The sequence below is a fragment of the Macaca fascicularis genome, chromosome 3, assembly GCF_037993035.2.
Source record: "Macaca fascicularis isolate 582-1 chromosome 3, T2T-MFA8v1.1".
Classification (NCBI taxonomy): domain Eukaryota; kingdom Metazoa; phylum Chordata; class Mammalia; order Primates; family Cercopithecidae; genus Macaca; species Macaca fascicularis.
Window position 1 is genome coordinate 108,266,383 of NC_088377.1, and position 14,914 is coordinate 108,281,296.

The 14,914-nt window shown below is 41.1% G+C and overlaps 1 protein-coding gene and 1 long non-coding RNA gene across 10 annotated transcripts in view; one reads left to right on the forward strand and one right to left on the reverse strand.

Moving 5' to 3' along the window:
* Positions 1 to 1,101: 1,101 nt before the first annotated feature.
* LOC141409884 (uncharacterized) lies at positions 1,102 to 3,778 on the reverse strand. Of its 2 annotated transcripts, none has more exons than XR_012432609.1 (4): positions 3,648 to 3,778; positions 2,618 to 2,690; positions 1,652 to 1,780; positions 1,102 to 1,452 (listed from the first exon to the last, which is right to left on the reverse strand). It is a non-coding gene; the product is annotated as an uncharacterized lncRNA (long non-coding RNA). The 2 variants fall into 2 exon arrangements; XR_012432610.1 differs by lacking the exon at positions 3,648 to 3,778 and adding an exon at positions 2,990 to 3,096.
* Positions 3,779 to 4,897: 1,119 nt separating this feature from the next.
* CDCA7L (cell division cycle associated 7 like) overlaps positions 4,898 to 14,914 on the forward strand; it is a 45,098-nt gene continuing 35,081 nt past the window's right edge. For all 8 annotated transcript variants that reach the window (XR_012432605.1, XR_012432607.1, XR_012432606.1 and 5 more), the window contains exon 1: positions 4,898 to 5,016. Coding sequence is in view for 4 of the 8 variants with exons in the window: in XM_005550007.4 (XP_005550064.2) it covers positions 4,993 to 5,016 (24 nt within the window). In the remaining 4 variants the exon portion in view is untranslated. The remainder of the gene's footprint in view (positions 5,017 to 14,914) is intronic.

The following is a 14,914-nucleotide window of genomic DNA, read 5'->3' on the forward strand; positions in this document are numbered from 1 at the left end:
GTAATTTAAAAGTCATTTTTATAGATACATTTATTCTGAACTCTGTATATTGACATTTTATAGATTATTTTTAAGTATACTGCCTAAATGATTATGAAGAAAAATGTAGTTCTTTAAAATCTATGTACTAGAGTGCTTTTGTTGATACCACTAATTAGAAATTAAAAATTTTCTTTTATAAGACCTAAATTCATAAAGAATTATTGAATAACATGTTTTCATTTTCACTCATTTATTGTCAGTGCCTAGTCAAAATAATGTTTTATGTTCACATACTAAATGATAAATAATGCACTATCTATTGCAAAAACCTATGTAATATGGGTTGCATTAATCGTATTTGGAGTTTACATAGCATCTTTAAGAATTCCCAAATACTTTAAAAATATTGTTTTACTTACTTTTACAGCACTAGTTTTGAAAAGATGTAGAACTCTCAGTTGAAGGATTCAAGGAGGGAACAGATTCAAAGGTTAATTCAGCGCAGGGCTTAGAGCATGGTGAGTACTCTTTAAATTAGCTGCTATTCTTGATATCACTATTACTATTGACTTTTTGAAAGACCACAGGCATTAAAGTTTCATCATGATATGTATTTTTCTGCATCTGATATATGGACAGATCTGATTATTGATTGTCCAGGTTATTTTGTCATAAGCCATAGGGCAATTTTCATCAGAGTGTACTTACATTGTGAGATTGTGACAACATCATCTTGACATGCCAAGTCAGGAAAATGGAATACCAGGTTGTAATAGTAATAAAGAAAAACGTTTGAGAAAGGCACCCAGTCAGTATTAGATGATGATTTTACAAAAGACTCAATTCTAGATCTTTGATTCTTAGCAACTTGGAAATTTTATATTTGAATGTTTCAAATTTAGGGAGGTCTCCCCCTTCTAGGGTAGGTGTTATCTAATCACAATGAGATGGAAGTTTCAAGAGACCAAGAGCTAGAGAACAACCAGTGATGCTTTCTTGTTTAACCGTCACTTTATTTATTCATGACCACATACAATGCTAAGTGGTACTCAGATACTGTTACCAGCTAGGTCCTAGTGTGTTCTGCCCTGAACAGTAAATCAATTACTGTGACAAGAGTTTTGCAAAAGAAAAAAAAGGTTTATTCACAAGGGCATGGAGTGAGGAGGTGGGAGAATAGCTCTGAAATAAGCCTCGCTGAAGATAAGGCTTAGGGATATTTATGGTTTAGGGAAATGGGGTGGTCTGAGGTATGGGGAAATGTAATTGGCACTGGGAAAAAATGAAGTAACAGGCTCATCCTGCACAAATGTAGCCAGAGTTCATGGCATTATATGGGACGTGTGTACAGAAAAATGGCAGTGTTAGCATAATCTGAGGTTGGAGTTTTTGACCCTCTGACATCTCTCAGGCACTTGAAGAATTGGTGGTCTCAACCAGTTTGAACTGGACAGAAGCTGGCCTAAGTTTCTGGAAAAAAAAAAAAGGAAGCAACAATTACCATGGTGACCTATGAATATTATCTATAAAGTAGCCAGTGAGGGTTAAGTTTCAGTGTTCAGTGGCCCGGTGTTCAGCAACTGCAGTCTTCAACTTCATGGGAAAAGGATACAACATCAAGAGGCAAATGACCAAAAGCAAGCAGGGGAGGCAGACCTAATGAAATTACCTCTCAGTTGCTCATGCTGTTTCCAGCTCTCTGCAGAAGGTAGATTCTCTGGTGAGTTGTCCAGAGCACCAAACCAGCATGATTTTCTGTTATGTGGGGAGGACTAGGGAGTTTGCCCACAACTAAGGTCTGTGGGGAAGGCAGAGATACTACTTCAGATAGAGGAGAGACGTTTGGGTTCCTTTTACAAAGCAAAAATTGTGGGCCAGGGTTGACATCCAATCACAGCTCTCTCACATCATTTAATGAGGTTAAATAATGGCTTTGTAGGGTTACGAGTAAAACTTCATCTCCATCCTTTTGAGTCCTGGGTGGGTCTGAGGATTAAACTGACATAAAATAGATGAACAAGATAAAAGCATATAGATTTGTTTAATCGAAGTTTTATGTGGCATGGGTGCCTTCTTAGGGAAATGAAGACCCCAGGATGAAGTTCAAGTTGGACATTTATATAGTGAATTGCACAGAGTAGTAAACTGAAAATGCAATAAGGCAAAAGGGCATGGGCTAGTGTAGTTAATTGGATGGAGAAGTGTCTAAGAAGATAAGGGTTAGTTTAACAAGGTTTGTTTGTACAGATTTCCCTCAGCTTCAGTTTCCTGTCTTTGATAAGCATGTGGCTTTCCTTCTTGTGTAGGGAGGACATCTTTCACAGGGGAATTTTATCGCCTGCTTTTAAGAAACAACATTAAGTTCAGAGTGATCTTCTTGTACCTGTTTTTTTTTTTTCCTTTTAAGTGCTTTTAACTTAAAATAGTGAATATGCCAGAGCAGCATATTTTAGTGTGGCATTATTAACTCCTTTGCCTTCTAATCACAAATTTCTTACCTTGTTCAAGGTACTGGGGACCAAGTTTTTACTCTCTCATAGAAACATTTAAAAAGCAATCAAGCATAGATTTCTGACAGACTTCTTAAAGGAAGTTGCAAACATTATGTCTTCTTTTTCTCTGTTGCAATACGTACACTGTTGCATCTGGGAAGGGACACTCATTCTTGCAGTGCCATGATGAAACCCAGTGCTCACATCCTGTGAACCCTATCAATAATAATTATTAGAAAGTATTACTGCAGTGTGATGTTAAAATCCTCTGGTTCCTTAGGGATTTTCCCAAAGCCTGACCAAAACAAAACAAAACACAGCACTATATAACCAATTACTAAATACCATCAAGGGTGCACAGGCTTTGCTAAGCCCAGGAAGAAAATTTCCGGGTTGTCATCTGGACTTAGGGCTGGTTATAGCAAATTTCTGAAGAGAAAGGCTCAACAGCTTATAGGTTTCCTGATACAGAAGTAGCTAGGCTACGCTGCTTCAAGTGCTTTGCAAAATCTGACCTGCTTCAAATTTGTGCTCCCTTTTCCAAAATGGATTTGATTTAACCTACAACGAAAAGGTGTGCAAATAAGATCAGCAGTTCCTGAGGAAGCAATTATCTTAAAAAAAACCCCAAAAAACAAAAAACAAAAAAAGCCCCCACAAAACAAGGAAGAAGAGCTCTGATTGAATTAATTTTCACTGTAAGCTTCCTGGCAGCCAAAGGGAAAAACTACAAGAAAGGGAAAGAATGTTGGATCTGGAGGAATAAGGAATGGTTTTCAGTTTGGCAGTCTGCTGCTGTCACTTAGTGGCAGGGTGGCAGGGATCTCTTAAATGTATTTTCTTAGATTCTGTTTCCTTATTTTAAAAATGTGGACAATAAGAATCTGGAAGGATATTGAGAGGATTCAAAGAGATACTGCATGTGAAGGAAAACTCTAAAGCATAATAAAAATGAAGTAGCTACAATGAATAATTAACATCCAATAAAAATAAAACATTTTAAGTTAGACAATGTTGTATTGGTCTTACTACTACCAGGAAGTAAGAACACTGAGGGCTGGAACATGAGAGCACATAACACATGTTGTTTGCTGAACTAACCAAAGGAAATAAACCTTTTCCATGTTTTCTCTTAAAGCTTGAGTAAATGTTTAGCAAATTTCATTCACTCACTCAATAAAGATGAACGTCAGATCCTAAGCAGTTGAGAGGGGCTGCAGAAGGTCCTATGCATACAGGATGCTCTATTGTAAACCCATGACCACGGTTCTAAATAGGCGTTCGACACTGTCCAGCAAACCTGCTGTGATTTCAGGACAACTTCATTTACCATTCTCCCCACTCTCTACTTCAAGTCTCGCACAATTTCCACAAACTTAATTCCTCACTCTTCATACCTGAGCTCTAAGAAGTATTCCCTTACCTCTCCCAGATTGTCTCCCTATTTTACACCACCATAATACCACTTGCCTTTTTTCTCATGGCATCATCGCTCCAAATTGACATTTATTTGCATCATCATTACATTTGTCATTGCTAGTGGTATCAAATTAATATTAATTATAAATCTAATTTATAAAATTTACATCATTGTTATTATTACGCTTATTTGCATCATTGTTGTATTTATTTAGAATAATGCAATTAGGTTGGTAACTGGCTCTCAGGCTGTAAACTCCAACAGAGCAGGGGCCTGTTTTTGTTCACCCTTCTGTTCCTAGGACTAACCCAGTGCCTGATGCTTAGTAGGTGCCGGGGTCAATTCTGCTAAATTAATCAGCATTCCTGACCTCTACAAACTCTGTTTGGTGGGTGTGGAGGCCTACTGTGTAATGGCCGTTTAAAGTTTCAGGCGGATTTGCAGTGTCCACCGGGGCCCTGGTAAAGAAACCTGGGTTGCCCGTTTTGCAAAGTGAACCCTGTAGCAAATGTTTTGGGAGACGGAATCCTCCCAAAGAGAACGCTGCCCCTTTACAACAACAAAACAAAACAAGCCCCAAAACCGCCCTACAATATTTTCCTGGATCAGAGACAGGGGTTGCAGCAGAAGCTCGAGCCCTAGGGCATGACCTGGAATAAACCCTGCCAAGTATCCTGCGCGCGTGCCAGCTGGAGGCTGCGCCGGGACAGCCCCCTCATTTCTCCCGCGCTAAACCCCGCCGGACGGCTCCACTCCCTCCCTCCCCTACAGGGGGGAACCCGGCGCCCTAACACTGGTAACTGCTCATGCCACCCCCAACTGCAGCCCCCTCTCGCGCCGCCTGCGAAGACAAGGTCAGTGGCCGCGAAGTTGGGACGGTGGTCGGAGCCACGAGGCCCAGTGAGGCGGCACCGAGCGGGCAGCGCGACGCGCTCCCCCTGTCCCGAGCGCCGAGTGCGCCCCTCCCGGGGCCCGCCTGTGCTCCGGGCGCTGCGCGCTGGCTGCTCGGGTGCGGGGCGTTCTTGGTGCGCCGGGCCGTGGCGAGTCCGGGCTCCCGTGGCCGCGTGCTGGGAGGAGACTGGCGCCCCGTCAGGAAGCATGGAGTTGGCGACTCGCTACCAGGTGAGGGTCTGGCCGTCCGCCGCCGTCCGGAAGCACCGACAGTTTGACTTCCCTTTGCGACTCGGTCCTGCTGGCCTTGGGCTGGAAACGTGGCCCTTGGCTGCTCTGCTGGGAATCTGGCGCGCCCAGCCGAGTGAGTGCCGGAGTGGGCGCGCCCTGCAGGTGTGCGCGGTGGGTCACGTTTGTGCCACGCGGACCACAGAGCCCGGTCGCCCCAGCACAGAACTGCGCTCAGCCTGGCGCTCTGCTCAGTCTCGGGTGGCTGCCAGGGGTGCAGGCGGGGAGCTAGCGGGGCGCAGCGCTTGCGTTTGCAGCCCTCCTGAGACGGGGGAGGGGCTTTTTTGTGCACTCCCCACACTTTCTCCGGGAATTGGCACAGAGATCAGGAAGCTTAAGAAAGTTGTATTATTTTTTTTAATAGTCGATCGCCAGACCAGTCCAACTTGGATAATGGAGTTTAAAAAGAGTAACTTTAGTGTTTATTCTAGAACTTTTGTAAACGTTCTCAAGGAATTAGTAACCATTTGGGGGAAATGGTAACGTCATTGGGCCAAGTTAAACAAGCTGCAAGATCCCAAATCATATGCACAGCACGACCCCAATTACGCGTTAAGGGCCTAACTATCCTTTAAAACTCATTAGCAAACAGTTGAGTAAGTTCCTCCAAACGTTTCAGTGAGTGGTGGGAATGTGAACGTGACTTCAGTTTTCTCTTTTTACCTCTTAAAAGAGCTTTACTCTACGTTATCGTAATGGAGATAAATGTTTACTTAGAAGTAAGCAATAAAAACATTTTTCAAAAGAACTAAAAATGCAACCTTTAAAAAGGGAAACAAGCAGCCACGCCTCTGCTTGTGAGTACAGAGATGCTTTGTGCGAGGATTTTTTTTTTTTTTTCCACTTGTTTTTGTGAGAGTCGCTAGACTCACTGCTTCCACTTTGCCTCCGACTGGTGTTTACTTTCCTCCACCTGCGTGCCTGGCCGGGGAGAAGGGGAGGCGGGGCCGCCAGCATTGGAAGGCGCTGAGTGCCAGGTGCCCGAGCCCAAGCCGCTGTCACCTGCCCGAGTCTGGCGGCAAAGACCGAGCCACTAACGGTAGCTTTGGCCTTTTAGTAGTTTCTGAAGCCTTCCTGAAAATGGTCGTTTGAGAAAAATCTGTTGTTGATGTTTCTGAGAATATTTTTAAAATGCCTCCTGTGAGAGAAACTCTGAAAAGCAAGGGAAACAAACAGTAAAGCCTAGGGAATGAGACAGGGTTCGGTTTTTTATTATTTTTTTTTTGCCACTAGCTTTTACCGTGCTAATTTTAATACCGTAAAACATTTAATTACTGTGCTAATTTTAATACCGTAAAAAATTTAATTACTGTGCTAATTTTAATACCGTAAAAAATTAGCATCCAATTTTTTTTTATTTTTTTGAGACGGAGTTTCGCTTTTGTCCAGGGTGGAGTGTAATGGCGCGCACTGCAACCTCCGCCTCCCAGGTTCAAGCAGTTTTCCTGCCTCAGCCTCCCGAGTAGCTGAGATTACAGGCGCCCGCCACCGCGCCCAATTATTTATATATATATATATATATTATTATTTTTTTTTAAGTAGAGACAGGGTTTCACAATGTTGTCCAGGCTGGTCTTGAACTGCTGACCTTAGGTGGTCCACCCGCCTCGGCCTCCCAAAGTGCTGGGATTACAGGCGTGAGCCACCACTCCCGGCCAGTGTCCTAACCTTCTAGGAGTTTCTGCTGCTACAGGACTCAAAACAAAACAAAACAAAAAACAAACCCTCTGGATGGAGATTTGAGCTCCTTGTGAGTTTAATCAGGAAATGTATCTGAAATTTATCCTGAGCTCCTTGTGAATGTAATCAGAAAATGTTTCTGGAATGTATCACTCCTGTTGTTAGGCTGGAGAGTCCTTTGTACTTCCACCACTGATATTCATAATTCATGCTTAGGAAACTCAGAAGTCCCAGAATGTATAGTTGGAAGTGAACGTTTACTGCCATATAATGAGGCTAATTTTTGGTAGTTCTAAAATGTTAAATAAACTATTTATCATGTAAGGGTTACCCACAAATTATATCCGATCCATTATGCACCAATTAAGGCAAATTACTATATGTAAGATGATCAGGGGTTTTTTGGTTTTTTTTTTCCTTTTCTAAAGACCTAATTGGCAGTGCAAATCAAGATGTGTGATGATTTTTCCAGTGGAAATGTTCCTGTTCATCGTAATTTAAATGTGCACAGATTATTGTCTCTAAATTAGTGGAGAGTGGTTCTATCGGGTGGGCAGGTGACTGCAGATAAGAGCACTTAATGAACATTTCAGGCACAGCAAGATGTTAAATTCGTGTGGTTCCACCCTGTCTCCCAGCCTTATGAATAAAGCAACGTAATGAACCGCCTGAAGTGGCATTGCTGCACATCGAATGTCATTCAGCTCAGTGTGCAGTGAGTTTTAGTCTCACACATTGGAGTAAGTATAATTTCTATGGCTTGGAAAGCACAGAGCTAAGTGTTTCAGCAAAGCAGCTTAGGCCTAATGTTATGAGTAACAAGCAAACAAGGAGACTCATTTACTCTGAACTCCTTTCAAGTCTGCTTTCCTGCCATCCCACCAGTGTGTTGGATTTGATGTCCTCTGACAGTGATTATGCTTTCCACAGGCTGTAGTCTTGTGCTGACCACTGTGTCTTTGTGCTTTTATATAAAATGACAGAAATACCTTGTAAAGGCAAGGGTGTGATCTCTTACTAAGAGCTGTCAACAGTGCAGCTCCCTAGGAGAGAAACTGGTAGGCACTGAATGTCAGTGTTCTCCTCGTACTGTCTTCTAGCTCCAGAGTACAGGATGGCCCATTTGAGAAGGAAATGATCCTAAATGTTCTTGTAAATAGGCAGGAACATACTGTTGAAGGGGTAAAGGGGAATTTTTCTGGTATTGGTCTCTCAGCTACAAAATACTCCCATCTGATCCTGTTGTTTAACATGTAATCACGGAGCCCCAGAAGCTGGTCACAGAAAGGACAATGATTTGCTACTTTAATAGTCCTGTATTTAAAAGGCTCCTTAGTTGGTCTGCCTCTGTTCTGCTGGCCACCCCATCCATAGCAGAGCAGGATTCTCAAAAATCAGGAGAAAACCTCAGAGATCCTAACGATTCTGATCAGGTACACAGGCCAGGAAACAGTGAGATAATTGTGGCCTAAAACAATTATGAACATTAGGGTAAATTAATAAAAAAGATTAGAACATCATTGGAATAGAATAAGCCAGGCATATTACATTTAAACCGCTCTTGAGAGTTTTCCTTTACTCAAAGTTATGGTTTAGAATTTTTTACCTCCAGTATACAGTTTTGTTTTAGAAAAGACTCAGCTTTATTCACTAAAGTAGAATAGATACAGGCTACTTGAAGTAGGTGGGGATAGAGATAAGAAAGTATTACTGGGGCCATTTTGTTTTCTTTTTGTTTATGAAAAGCAGTGTTTTCTGGAGTTTTTTTTTGAAATGGGACCATTCAGAGGCATATTTGGTAAATATCACTGAAGTTAACACTCAGAAAAATGTATCTTCCATAGTAGTAAATGCTAGCACCCTGTATGCAGCACAGAAATAAGCTGCCGGCATCTCACAGTGCAAGGGGCCTGAGCTTTAGTTCAAATAAATAGATGGTGCTTCCTGCCTGTTTTCCTTCCTGATCATCAGCTGAGGACAGAGGGCTTGCTGATTAGTCCACTGATCACATACTCAATTGAGCATCTGTTATGTGCTAGGCATTGGTAGCGTGGAAGAACAAAGACAGAAAACACTCTTCTTTCCCCACACTCTACCAGAAGGCCACGCTTGAGCGCTTGAACTCCCTTCCTCTTTTGCTTTTGCCAAAGCTTAGCTGGCTCCTGCTCTGTGCTATGGGGACCTGGGGGACCTTGGGTTTGCAGAGTAGGAGACCTTAAGAGCCATCTATTTTTGCCCCCAAGGAATGGAAACTATCACTTCCTTTTAAAAGTCATGCTGTGCTAGGTGCTTCAAAGTCATCAAATTTAATCCTCACTGTAGTTCTGTGAAGTAGTTTGTGTTATCTGCATTTTAAAGATAAGGCTAAATTGACTAGTTTGCTCAGGGCAATTTGTAAGGAAGGTTACTCAGCCAGGATTCTGTCCCCAGAGCCTCTGCCTGGCCCTTGCTGCTGGAATCATGGGGCCTTGTCGAGTCAGGAAACTTGCCCTGTTCCTTCCTCCCTTTAACTGGAATGGCTGGAGTTACAGCAGCTAGCATGGTTCTTTTTAAGGAACGCACCAGATTATGCTTTATAAACTGCCTATAAAAGTCAGTTTGGGAATGTGAATAAGATCCACCAAGCTTTTACATAGGAATGACTTATGTGAAATTTGCATTGTGCTAAACAATAACATGTTACTGTAAGCTGCACTGAACCACTTCTCTGCTTCCCCTACTCTCCATGCCCCATTTTCTGCAGAGTTTCCGTCATCTTTGTCTAACCTTTACAGTATGATTGCTGTTGGAATCTGCTTTCCTTAGCACTGTCAGCATTACTTTTCCTAGTAGCTTAGAGGTCTTTACAGTTTTCATTTTTAGTGACCATGTAGTGTTTCCAGATGTGTATTTTATATATTTTTCTGTTGAAAAAAAATTTTTTTTCTTTATTAGAGGAACTTTGGTAAATATCTCAGGGTAGTATACTGTATATCTTATGGCTTGTGTTGGAGTCTGCACTATTTTTAATCACTCTTTATAATGTATTTAATATGTCATAAAGGGAATGTGCCTGATTTTCAATGGTTAGGAGCCTCTGACACGTTTTCCTAGGGCATTTCCCCTTTTGTTGCACTGTATTAGCTGAGAGAAAGCAGTTTTTGCTGAGATTAGAACCAAGCTTATGATAACTGGACTGAAAGAATGTTGTCTCCTTGAACTTAGAGCATCTCATAGAATGTTCTAGTTGGGGGGAAAGTGGACAGTAGTCCCAGAGATCTGTTCTTTACATCTGGTCTGCTTAGAAAACCAAGAAAACTCATAAATGTGTCAGTGGACATTTAGTGGAAGTGACTGGATTAGGGCTATGGGGAATTTGTGCAAGTTGGTCTCATTGACTTGGTGGAAGGCAGAGACGCCCCATCCAGAGCTTCAACATTCATGCTTCCACATGTGCATCTACAGCAGGTTCTCCAGGGTGACTGCATCCTGCAGCTGTGTAGGTTACTGCTCTTGGAAGTCTTCCTGACCAGTGCCCCCACCGCTGGCTCAGGTGCTTGCCCTGGGAACTTCTGGAGTACCTGGGCTTACTTCCCTGATCACATTTATCATACCACACTGAAATTGTTTTAAAGATTATTTCTCTTACCCTACCACTTACGACTCAGTTTTCATCAGATCTCTTAGCATGGTGTCTGGCATATGTTTGATACTTAGGAGATGATGTCCAGCACGTATTAGATGCTTAATAAATATCCATTGAATGGATGGAAGGGCAAAGTAGTACTGTTACCAATACACTTTTAATTAACATTTATATAGCGTCTTCTACTTTTCAGAGCACTTTGCAGGCATGGTTTGGAAGTCATCAGGGCTGGTTCTTTTCTTTCCAGGTAAGTGGTAGGGTTGCACTTTCCTGACTCTGAAGCAGACAAGGCCATTTGACTTGCTTTGGCCAGTGGAATATGAGAAGTACTGTGTGTCACTTCTGAGTGAATTATTTAAATGCCAGCATACCACTTACTGTATCTCATTCCCTCTGCCGCTGCATCTGCCAGCATTCTGCAGAGTGGTAGCTCTATCAGCCCAGGTTCTGGTGTGAGGACAGTGTGGAATAGAGCCTTGGGCTGGCCTGTGATGGACATGTAATGTGAACAAGACAGAAGCGTTTTTTTTTTTGGTTTTAAGCCATTGATTGAGATTTAGAGTTGCTTGCTACTGCTTTATAGCTTGTCATATGCTAACAGACCAGGATGCTTATATTTCAGTTTTGGATTCATTCACTCTGAGTGATCTGGGGTCATGGTAGTCGTGGTAACAAACGTGGGTGGGTTTCTTTTTGATTGTTAGCGTGATGAGGGTGATGGGAATGCCCCTGGTAAGTGGTTTGGAGTTCAGGGATGTTAAGTACCATATGGCAGGCAGGAGAGTCCCACAGGATGAAGCAGTTGTTCTGTCCAAAATGTCAATTGCACCTTGTTGGAAAACACTGAGAACAGACTTGTCCAATTTGATAATCTTTTACTTAGACTCCAGAGAAATCTTAACATTGGCTTCACATGTCCTATCTGCTGACCTCCTTGGAGGAGGAAATTACTTCACACTTCCCAAGTGATTTGGTTCACTTCACTCCCAGGATCTCTGCCAAAATTCTGGTTCATTAGGTACTCATCTGCTGAATAGCTCTTCTAAGCCCTCTGTAAATACATGTCTGAAATGTCTCCCCATTTATACCTTCTCTTTTAAACGTAACATTGACAACCTTGCGGGGCTTTTTATTGTGGTAAGATATACATAATAAAATGTACTCTTTTACCCTTTCAGTGTTATTAAGTACAGTCACATTGTTGTGCCACCATCACTGATCTCTCATGAGCTTTTTTCATCATTCTAAACTGAAACTCTCTATCTACTAAACAATTACCCCTATGACCTCTTCCCCCAGCCCCTGGTTACTTCTATTTTAGTTTCTGCCTCTGAGGATACGACTATCCTGGTTATCTCATATAAGTGGAATCATATGGTATTTGTCCTTTTGTGACTGGCTCATTTCACTTAACATATTGTTACGGTTTGTCCATGTTGTAGTATGTATCAGATTTTTTTTTTTTTTTTAATGATTTTTCTTTTGAGACAGGGTCTCACTCTGTTGCCCAGACTGGAGTGCAGTGGTGCTATCGTGGCTCACTGCAGCCTTGACCTCCTGGGCTCAAGTGGTCCTCCCACTGCAACCTCCCGAGTAGCTGGGACTACAGGCATGTACCACCCTACTTGGTGAATTTTTCTTTTTAAAATTCTTGTGGAGATGGAGTCTCTCTGTGTTGCCCAGGTTGGTCTTGAACTCCTGGGCTCAAGCAATCCTCCTGCCTTGGCTCCCAAAGTGCTGGGATTAGAGGCGTAAGCCACTGTGCCTGACCTCATTTCTTTTAAAGTCTGAATAATACTCTATTATATGTACATACCACTTTTATTTACTCATCTGTTTATGTTGTCAGTTGTTTCCACCTTTTGGCTATTGTAAATACCAATGAATAAACATTGGTATACAAATATCTGCTTGAGTCCCTGCTTTCAACTGTTCTGGGTGTATGTACCTAAAAGTAGAATTGCTGGGTTATATGATAATACTAAACTCAATTTTTTCAGAAACCACTATACTGTTTGGCACAGTGGCTGTGTCATTTTATATCATCACCAGCAGTGCACGATGGTTCCAGTTTCTTCACATCTTTGCCAGCCCTAGTTCTTTTCTGTTTTTTTGGTAATAGCCATTCTGATGTGCATAAAGTGGTATCTCATCCTGATTTTGTTTTGCATTTCCCCAGTGATTAGTGATGTTAAGCATTTTTTTCTTGCGCTGATTGGTCACCTGTATATCGTCTTTGAAGAAACGTTAATTCAAGTCCTGTGCCCATTTCTTAACTGGGTTTTTCTAGTTGTTAAGTGAGTTATTTATATATCCTGGATATTAATCCCTTATTAGATATTATGATTTACAAATATTTTCTCCCATTCCTTAGATTGCCTTTTTACTGTCTTGATAGTGTCCTTTGCACAAAAGTTTTTCATTTTGATGGTCTAGTTTATTTTTCTTTGTTGCCATATCCAAGAAATTATTGCCAAATTCAGTGTCATGAAGCTTTTCCCCTATATTTTCTTCCATGAGTTTTATAGTTTTAGCTCTTATATTTAGATCTTTGATCCATCTTGAGTTAGTTTTTATAGATGGTTTAAGGTAAGGGTCCAACTTAATTGTTTTGTGTGTGGATATATCCAGTTTTCCCAGCACTGTTTGTTGAAAATACTGTTCTTTGCCATTAGTCTTGGCATCCTTGTTGAAAATCAGTTAACTGTATATGCAAGGGTTTGTATCTGGGCTCTTAATTCACTTCCTTTGATATATATATCTGCCTTTATGCCAAGACCACACTGTTTTGATTACTATAGCTGTGTAGTAAGTATTGGAAGTCAGGAAATGTGAGTCCTCTAACACTGTTCTTCTTCTTCTTCTTCTTCTTTTTTTTTTTTTTTTAAGAGATAGAGTCTTGCTCTGTCCCCCAGGCTAGGGTACAGTGGCGTGATCTTGGCTCACTGCACCCTCTGCCTCCCAGGTTCAAGCAATTCTGCTTTAGCCTCCCAAGTAGCTGGGACTATAGGCGCATGCTGCCACACCTGGTTAATTTTTTTTGGTATTTCAGTAGAGACGGGGTTTCGCCATGTTGCCCAGGGTGGTCTCGAACTCCTGAGCTCAGGCAGTCTGCCCACCTCGGCCTCCCAAAGTGCTAGGATTACAGGAGTGAGCCACCATGCCTGGCCTGTTCTTTTTTAAGATTGTTTTGGCTATTTAGGGTCCTTTGAGATTCCACATTAATTTTAGGATGGACTTTTTTTGTTTTTACAAAAGAGGTCGCTGAGATTTTGAGAAGAAATGCGTTGAGTCTGTACATAGCTTCAGTTAGAATTGTCATCTTATATTAAGCCTTCCAATCCATGAACATGGGATGGTTCTCCATTTCCTTGTCTTCCTTGATTTTTTGGGGGATGTAGTTTTCAGTGTACAAGGCTTTTTTCGCCTTTTTGGTTAAACTTATTTCTAAGTACTTTATTATTTTGATGCCATTGTAAATGGAATAGTTTTCTTAATTTTCTTTTCGTAATTGTTCATTGTCAGTGTGTAGAAACATAGTTGATTTTTGTGTTGATTTTGTGTCCTGCAATGTTGAATTGTTAGCTCTAACTACATTTTGTGTAATCTCTAGTGTTCTCTACATATACAATCATGTCTCTTATAGCAGAGATAAATTTTGCTTCTTCCTTTCCAATTTGGATGCGTTATTTATTTTTCTTGCCTGATTGGTCTGGCTAGAGCTCACAATACTGCGTTGAATAGAAGTGGTAAAAACAGGCATATTTGTCTTGTTCCTGATCTTAGGGGAAAAGCTTTCAATCTTTCATTCATCATTGAGTATCATGTTAGTTGTGGGTTTTTCATATATGGCCTTATGTTGGTGAGTTTAAGTTTCCTTCTTTTTTTTTTTTTTTTTCTGATGATGGGAGGGTGTTGAATTTTGTCAGATGTTTTTCTGCATCAGTTGAGAGGATCTTTGTTTTTCCCCTTTATTCTGTTCATATGGTGTACTACGTTAATTGATTTTTATATGTTTGAACCATTTTGCATTCCTAGAATAAATGCCACTTGGTGATCTTGTATAGTCCTTTTGCTACACTGCCAAATTTGTTTTACCCACATTTTGTTGAGGATTCTTGTATCGGTATTCGTAAGGGATATTGCTGTATAGTTTTCTAGTATCTTTCTCTGGCTTTTGTATCAGGATAATGCTGGTCACATAGAATGAGTTTCAGGTGTTCCTCCTTCTTCAAGTTTTTGGAAGACTTTGAGAAAGACTGGTGTTAGTTCTTCTTTAAGTGTTTGGTAGAATTTACCCATGAAGCTATCTTGTCTTGGGGTTTACTTTGTTGGGAGGTTTTTGATTACTACTTCAAATCCTTATTTCAAATACATTCAGATCTTCTATTTCTTCATAATTTAATCTAGCTAGGTTATTTCTAGGGATTTATCCACTATATCTAGATAATCCAATTTGTTGGCATATGGTCATTTATAGTACTCTTAAAATCCTATTTATTTATTTATTTATTTTGAGACAGAGTCTTGCTCTGT